The sequence below is a fragment of the Solanum dulcamara genome, chromosome 11, assembly GCF_947179165.1.
Source record: "Solanum dulcamara chromosome 11, daSolDulc1.2, whole genome shotgun sequence".
Taxonomy (NCBI): domain Eukaryota; kingdom Viridiplantae; phylum Streptophyta; class Magnoliopsida; order Solanales; family Solanaceae; genus Solanum; species Solanum dulcamara.
In genome coordinates this window covers 58543094-58551742 of record NC_077247.1, presented here as the reverse complement: position 1 = coordinate 58551742, position 8649 = coordinate 58543094, and the positions used below count along the sequence as shown (strand labels likewise).

Sequence of the window (8649 nt, the reverse complement as noted above, 5' to 3'; positions counted from 1 at the left end):
AACCCATCTACTTGAAATACGTGAAGCATCGGATTCTCCTAGCTGGCTTTGCCCTTTTTTTCCTTCCAAAGATTTGATCGATGGTGATGTAATGATAAATAGAGTTTAAGGCATATCTACAGAAATGGGTCCAGCCTAATTAACCAATCACCTCTGCTTAATTAAATTTCCTACCTATATAGTATAGTATTAATTAGTCTAACTACTATTTTGCAACTTTTTTTTTCTTCTTTTTTTACCCCCCTATTTTGGAGGATTTATAGTGTTTTCACACATCCCCTCCAATGTGACTCGAACCCAGGACCTACCGGTCGTGGGTGGAGGTGCTTAACCTATTTTGCAACTTGCTTTACTAATTATGAGAAACGATCCCCACCTTTTTTTTCTCTTCATTTTAACATATGTCGTGAATAATTCATTAGTTGGGTACGTACTCAAAAGTCAAAAATTTCCAAAATGCAACTTGTATGGATGAAAAGTCATGTATTGTCGCATTGTTTGTTGCTTACTCACTTGAAACTTGAAATTAAATAATTAGTTTATGGAAATTTTCCAATCAAAGGAATAAAACAAATATTAAATGTAGAAAATGACTGTGACATGGTTCCAGCTGTAAGAAAGTTAAGATTAGCTAGCTAAAGGTAAAACACACAGTTATGTCAATTTGTTCTCCTATTATTTTAGCAAGATAACTGTAGTGGTGGGAGAAAGTAAAATATTATTTTTCTCATGACAATATTTGCAAATACACATTTCATAAAAAAAAAATAATCTCTTTGACCCTACAAATTGTTGCAATAATTCATCCCATTCATTTAGATTAGTTTTTTTTAAATTCCTTCATCAATAGTTAATACTTAAGAATAGGGAACAAGAGGACTGGAGTGAGCTAGCTAGCTCCATGACTTGCTATCCAAATCGTTAATTAGTCCTAGTTTATTTTTTAATCATTGAACTGTCCCTTCACAACATATATATTAGTTTAGTAAACATGGTTCAAAACATTCAAATTATTACTTTGCTAGCTAATTATGGACTATATGTTTATTATAATCCTTGTAATAATATCTGTTATGTCTAGAATTCATGTGTTACGAAGTCAAAACAACGGAATCTGACCTTAGCCCTGTTTGATTTATCATTGTCAACAAGATTTTCCTCCTCTTCTTCGTGAGCAATTGTTTCCTCAGCTACCTATATTTTGGAACTTGAGTTATGATCGAGATTCATTTATTTATTATGATATCGAAGCTAAATTTTTCTCAATTTACTAAAATTTATCGATATCAAGCATCGTTTACGGTTCAAATCTCTAATTCTGATAGTGAAAGAACAATTTTTATTGGTAATTACACATTTGGAATACTCGAGGAATAACAATATTCTTCATTTTAATCAATGCTCGTCACTATGATAAGTCAGAAGATACCGTACGTAGGTGATGTGGAGTCGCCACCCTTTCTTTTTATTTTCTCTTGATCTAATTAACATCTTAGTAATTTTCCAAATCGGTTAAAACAACGTTTTAGTGTAGACATTTTACACCTTCATACTATTAATTAAGAAAAAGTATATCGACGCTGTACTGATCGTGATTGATGATAATACATCATGCAAATTGATGGAGATATTATTTGGATTTTAATCCAATATTTGCTTATCAATCCAACTCATCGAGCTAGAGGTAAAATTGTGATACAACCCCATATTGGCTAACAAGTAAACATTATTCTAAAAACGGAAAAGAATAGATGCCGAATTTTGAACCACCCACTAATCAGAGAGCAGATCTGGAATATTAACCTCAACTAATTTTCTATATATTCACAAAAATGAAAAAAATAATTAAAGTGAACAGTTTGATTTCCCCCAAAAATTAACTCTACTCAGGTATTGCAGTTAATCTCGCCGTAAACTTGCCTCTCCTCCCACTACCACCAGTACTACTCGCTCTTCTCAATTCCGCCGCCGCCGCCGCCGCCGCGGAATCATTATTATCTCTCCCTTTCCCCTTTTTTTCTACTAAGAAATCTGAACCTTTACGGCGATAACCGTATTTCTCACCGTCACAGTTGTTCAATGCAGAACTAGCCTTCACGGCTAATGCTGCCATTTCCTCCGCCTTAAGCCTACGTTTCAAATTGCTTAACGGCAACGCAAAGTAAAGCTGACCGGGTTGAAGCTCTTCATCGGCACTTATGGCGGAAACAACATCGCCGAAATCCATTTCATCGGAATTACATATGAATATCGACGGATCTTTTTGTAACAGGTACGAAGCCTTTACTGGATAAGGAAACTCTTGTAATCTTCCGTCTTGTAGTATCAATTTTGCTGTAGCAATAGATGTAGATTCACAGGAACTGCAAATTCCCATTTTCGGTAGATCCTATTTTGAGTCAGTGGAGAGGGAAGAAGACTTGTTAGAGAAGACTGAATGGAGAGAAAAAAATGTGAGAATGGGAGGTATAAATAGGAGGTGATAATGAAATTGTACTCTCGAGTAATGAACCAGGAAGCCACATCAACATTTTTATTTATTGAAGAAATAAAATAATGGGGAATTGGTAAAAGGAAAAATAAATAGGTGACTTTTGAATTTAGGAGTTTGTTATTTGGCATCATAGCAGCATAGGGCAATGCATTGCCAACCTGTAAACATATGGGTGACAGGTTGTATAAGGAAAGTACTTCCTCCTTACAATTTTACCCCTATTCGCTCCTTGAAATTACACAAATAGGGACTCTGGATTTTTGAGCTCGTCTCATTTAACTTGCTCATTTTGGGAGGTATTTATCTAGTATTAATTCAATCAATTTTAAATTAATATTGTTAAATGAAATATTTAGAAATTATACAATACTGCCAGACCAGCTTTCAACTTTTGTGTTTAGATATGAAAAAAGTATAGTAAGATGGATAATAGTTTATTTGAATTGACTTATTTTAAGTTAAAATATTTTTTATAGTATTTGAATAAAATAAAATAAAATAAGTCAAAAGTCATAAATTAAAATTTTTTACTTATGACTTTTGACTTAAAAGTTATAAGTCAAAACATATAAGTTCATCCAGTCATGCTCAAAAATGGATATCTCAATTAAGTCATATAAATCAAAAATTATAAATTCATCCAAAGACAGATATCTCAAATTAAGCCATAGGAATGAAGAGATTTCCAATAAAGAACACTTATCTATTAATGATTTCACTTTGAAACAAATTTAAATTAGTTAGGTTAATGTGTTTCGGATATTAAAGGTTCTGCCAAAAAAAGTTGTCTTTATTCTTTAGATACAAATATTCGTTATGCAAATTTAAATTATTTTGGCTAGTAGATTTCAGATATTGAAAGTTATTCTAAAAAAAGTCTTTACATATTATTATATATCCAAATATTAATGAGAGACGTATTTTGGTTGCACATTTTATTTTACATTAAAGAAACATTTAAATTCTTTTACTACCTTATTTGGGTAGTCAAACAACGTAAGTTCACATGATTGAAGTGTTGGTATTCTATCCAAATTGATTCAAGTGGTAGAGGTACTAATCAAACTAGCTAGTAGTAAAAAAGTCCGGATCAAGTTGTATTTATTTAAAGATCAACTCAACTAGAATTGCGATAGAGTAATAAACAATTTTTCACTCTTAATGAAAAATTTCAAGTTCAAATTTTAAGTATAGAGTTATTTTTTTAAAAAAAATACCTTGCTTTTCATATAAAATTTTTCTATGTAAATTTTAATTTAATCAAATTTTAATATAAATATCAAACTCCGAATAATGAGTAACTAAAAAAGAATGGAAGATGTTGGTAAACGGTGTAGGGTCAATGTACTAGGTAGATGAATCACGAGATGTTAATAAAGGAAGAAGAAATTTTTGGAAGAAAAGGAAGGAGGAAGAGAGAAGAATTAAAAACGGGAGGGTAACATCTAACCACCACCCATTTCTTGAATAACGTATCTGCAGGGGCTTTGATAAGCCAAATTAAGACTTATCTGTTGGAGTAGCAAAGGAAGGTTCTTTAGTTCTTTCTGAGACGACTACAAACCCATATATTGTCGAGTAACCTGTGCATCTTGATAATGATATTTGAACTCTACTATACAATATTTAAAAGAGATCATCATGACACTTCTCTTTTCTTTCACTTTTTTGGCAAATTGGCCATGCTTTATATCAGTACATGTTACGTTACTACCAAGTACCAACGAATTTTCTCCCCCAGCAATTACCAACGCTGTACGGATCGTCGATAAAATGTATAAGAATAATATTAAATATATTGTATTAATAATATTTGTATTAATTAGTTATGTTGATATTATTTGTTATACACTATTTAGTTTTGGGAAATAAAAAATGTTTTGAGAGGGATTTGAGAGATAGTTATGTCATTAATCAATTTAATCTATATGTTGAAACACTTTGTATTATTAATACATAAAAACTCATGATGTTAGTAATATACACCTCAATACATAATAGATAATAGAGTATATATCTAATGCAAGTATTAATTATATATAAATTAAAAAATATACTAATAATACACAACGTTAATACATGCATTATTTTTTTAATACACTCATTTAAAGCTACCCCTTGAAAGGTCGGGACAACGATAGCTTATCTTTATTGCAATAATAAAATTTTAAATACAAACGATAAAATATCTACTATGCTCAAAAGGCTAAACGAATTAAAAGGAGAAGGTGTGGGAGGGGGGGCGGGGATGAAATTATGGGAAGATGAGAAGGGTAATATAGGGAAGAAAAGGAGGGGACGTGGCAAGGCGGAGGAGATACAGAGGAGGATGAAAGAAAAGACACGTGGAAATGAAGGAAGGCAGGATAGTGGAGACTGGAGAGTAATACTACCAACAACCCGACAACAGCTTACGTCTAATGATCTGTTTTTTTGTTGTGTTTGAATTCTTCCTTCTTTCCTGCACCAAAAACAAAACAGTATCACTCTTCCATCACCTTTCTCTATTTTGTTTTCTTCCCTTTTTCTTGGTGGAATGACTTTAGAGGCTTCGATGCTTGGCTCTATTTGTCACCTAGAATTTTTTATTTATGATTTTGTCAAGTAAATATATCTAGATCTTTTTATTAACGGCTTTATCAAGTAAATATTTAAAATTTTTAAAACACATTATTTTAAACTTCTTTAATTATTAATCAAGCTTATATGGCATTTTTTGTTGAATCAAATAAAAAACATGGTTACACGCGTTAAAAAGCAAGTGAAGACAATTATTTTAATTTAAAAAAATATTGAAATTAAAAGGAAAAATATAACAATAACCTAGTGAAATTCCACAACGTGGGGTCTCGAGAGGGCAAAGTGTACGCAAACTTTACTCCTATGAAGTAGGACGTCTGTTTTCGAGAGACCCTCGGCTCAAAAAAAGCATAAAAAGAGGTCAGATAAGGCTAAGAAGTTCAAAGCGTTATGGGAAAGCAAATAACGAATAACGCAAATAACGAAAATGACACAGATAAACTAAAGTAATCAAAGTATAGAAAGTAATAAAAAGATAATAACAGAAGTCAGAGCACAAGAAATTATGGTGCGCTAATGCGCCTACTAATATGGAAGAATAATAAGACTATGTACTAGCTTTCTACTCTAATCTGGGTCCTCCACACCCTCCTATCTAAGGTCATGTCCTCGGTAAGCTGTAACTGCTCCATGTTCTGTCTAATCACCTCTCCCCAATATTTCTTCGGCCTATCCCTACCTCTTCTGAAACCATCCATGGCCAACCTCTCACACCTCCGCACTGGAGCATCTTTGTCTCTCCTCTTCACATGCCCAAACCATCTCTACCGCATTTTCCGCATCTTGTCTTCCATCGAGGCCACTCCTATCTTGTCCCGAATAGCCTCATTTATAATTCTATCGCTTCTGGTATGCCCACACATCCATCTCAACATCCTCATCTCGGCTACTTTCATCTTTTGAACGTGAGAGACCTTAACTGGCCAACACTCCGCCCCATATAACATAACCGGTCTAACCACCACTTTGTAGAACTTGTCCTTAAGTTGTGGTGGCACCTTCTTGTCACATAGCACACCAGAAGCGAGCCTCCATCATCGTCAATCTCCCCGATGCCTTGCATCTATACCCAAGGTACTTAAAAGAAAAAATATAACAATTAAAAAAAGAAAAAAAATTCCTCATCCCCAATCTACTATACTCTTCTTCCTCATAATTTTCGCCCAACCCCACCATCAACACTCACTTCTTCTATCTCTTCTCATACTCTTACACACAAATTTTCCTTTCTCTCTCTTCCCTTATTCTTTCTATCATTTGAGTGTTCTAGTATGATTAAGAAAAAAAATTATTTATTTAGATTTGGGTAAAAGAAAAAGGGCAAAAAAAAGGAGATTCTTGATTGTGAAATAGAGTCGAATTTTAGATGGGTTTTTGAAATACATATGTTTGATGCTTTCAAAATTGAACGCAATTTTATATAGAGCATTTTAAATGAATTTTTCTATAGTGACCATCTTCTTCTTTTCTTTCTCTCGCCCTCTATTTTAATCACTTTATCACCACCATTAAATAATAAAATTTATAATAAAATATTATAACAAAGCTTTACTTGACTCTAATTCCTCTTCGACACAAAAAAATTACAAGGAAAGAAAAAAATAAAGAAGATAAGATAAGATCTAAATAGCAAAATAGATGAAAGATCTGGAAGAGAAGAAAAATTGAAAGGAAATCGAGAAAAAAAAGGCTTGGAGATGAGTTTGAGATTTCTTTAAAAAAATATATTATTTGTAATAAAAAAAGATGTGGCACTTGATATTTGATGTGGATAGTGATGTGTTATCCACATCAGTGCGATTGAGAGACACACATCATCAAAGGAGTTTAAAATAATGTGTTTAATAACTTTAAGTGTTCACTTGGCAAATTCGTAAGTAGAAGAATCTAGATAATAAACGAAGCCAAATACAGAGATCTCCGAGGTCATTCCGCCATTTTTCAATTTTCACTTCAATTTCCTGCCACCTTGGAAAGAAATATCATACCTTTATTCATTATTTTCTGTTCTCTTTTTCATATGTTCCAATAATTGTCTTCTTTGACTAGGCATATCAATATACTTATTATAAATATTGCTTATAAAATAGTTTTATATAAAAATTATAAATATCGCAATCAAAAAAGAAACAAGAAGCTACTATTTTGAAGATTTCCCAATACTAGTAAAGACGAAAATAAACTTACATGACCAAGTAAAAGACACTATTTTCAGTTGAGTTGACTTGGGTCAATTTAAAAATTTAAAATATATATCAAGTAGTATTGTTTAAAGTTCAAGAATATAAAAAGAAAAAAGAGTCGCTTTTCATCCTACGTTGTCCTTCATGCTTAAGATTAAACACATTCCTTGGTGCGTACTTAAAAAAGAGATTCGTTTTTCTCTTTTCCCTTCCCCTTCATGCTTAAGAAATACTTTTTTCCTCCTAAGTTGGTTGGCCTCATTTGAACTTTGAAGGTTTAACATAAAATTTAAGTTAGAAAGATCATTCCAACTCTTAATAATTTCAAAGTGTCCTATGATATAAAAAGAAGTGTTAAAGTTCTTGTACAGAGTAAAAAAGTACAAAGGAATTGAGATAACAAAAGATCAACCAAGATTATAGCGAATATTCTTTTAATTAAGTTATTGCAATATAGATTTGGGGGTTTGCCTTTTGGTCCCATAAACTTAAAAGAAAATTGAATCAAAGAGATCCCAAAGATTGAAAATGTGATTTGATAATGATTGGCGTTATATATAGAGTGATAATGGGCCTATGAAGCTTCCATTCACATACCTCAGCCACCGAAACAGTTAATGTATACAGAAAAAAATAAATCATCCCTTGTTTGGACATAATTAGTCCAACACCTATTTGCTTTTTTAGGTCCCCATTTCGTAGAATTGGCAAATTCCACATGGTGTTGCCTCTTTGATTTTGGACTTTTAAGCCCACTCTCCCACCAACTCCGCCCCCACAAACCCACCGTCACCAACAACAAAGTAAATGTGTAAAACAAATACTAGCAACAAATTGAAAGTGGCTCTACGTTTTAGAGTATTAGTTGAGGCTCTTTGTATTTTTTGGTAATGGTTGAGGTCACAGATTATTGGGGAAAGAATTTATGAATACCTAAATTTTAAATATATAATATTGAATTGATCTATTTTAATTTTAACTTTGAAAATAAATCAAACTGAATTTTTACAAAGAAAAACATGACAATTTATTCGGGACGGAGAGAGTAATCCTTATAGTCGTTATAGATAGCAGGTGGACTATTTTCTAACTGTGATGCCCACTTAGAAAGAAACCATGCACAGTACACAGCTTGTCAAGATAGACTTAAGATTGAAATCTAACAACATGACACCAAATCAACTTAGTATAATTGGTTCATAAACATTCAATCCATATATTATCATATGCATGTCATGTGATGCTTTGTATTATTTTCCCGAAACAGATATAATTTTTCTTTTTTATTTTCAGAAACTGAATGATGCAGTGCACGTGCATCTCATCGAGCTGTCTATTAATTTATTTTTAGATTTGATGAAGCTGCATGTCTTCGACTCTTCTATTAGTAGA

The 8649-nt window shown here is 32.4% G+C and overlaps 1 protein-coding gene across 1 annotated transcript; it reads right to left on the bottom strand.

Annotated features, from left to right (window-relative positions):
* Positions 1 to 1609: 1609 nt before the first annotated feature.
* Positions 1610 to 2536, bottom strand: LOC129873433 (uncharacterized). Its single transcript, XM_055948530.1, has one exon. The coding sequence runs from the start codon at positions 2375 to 2377 to the stop codon at positions 1883 to 1885; it is 495 nt and encodes a 164-aa protein (XP_055804505.1). The 5' UTR covers positions 2378 to 2536; the 3' UTR covers positions 1610 to 1882.
* Between the last annotated feature and the right edge of the window lie 6113 nt (positions 2537 to 8649).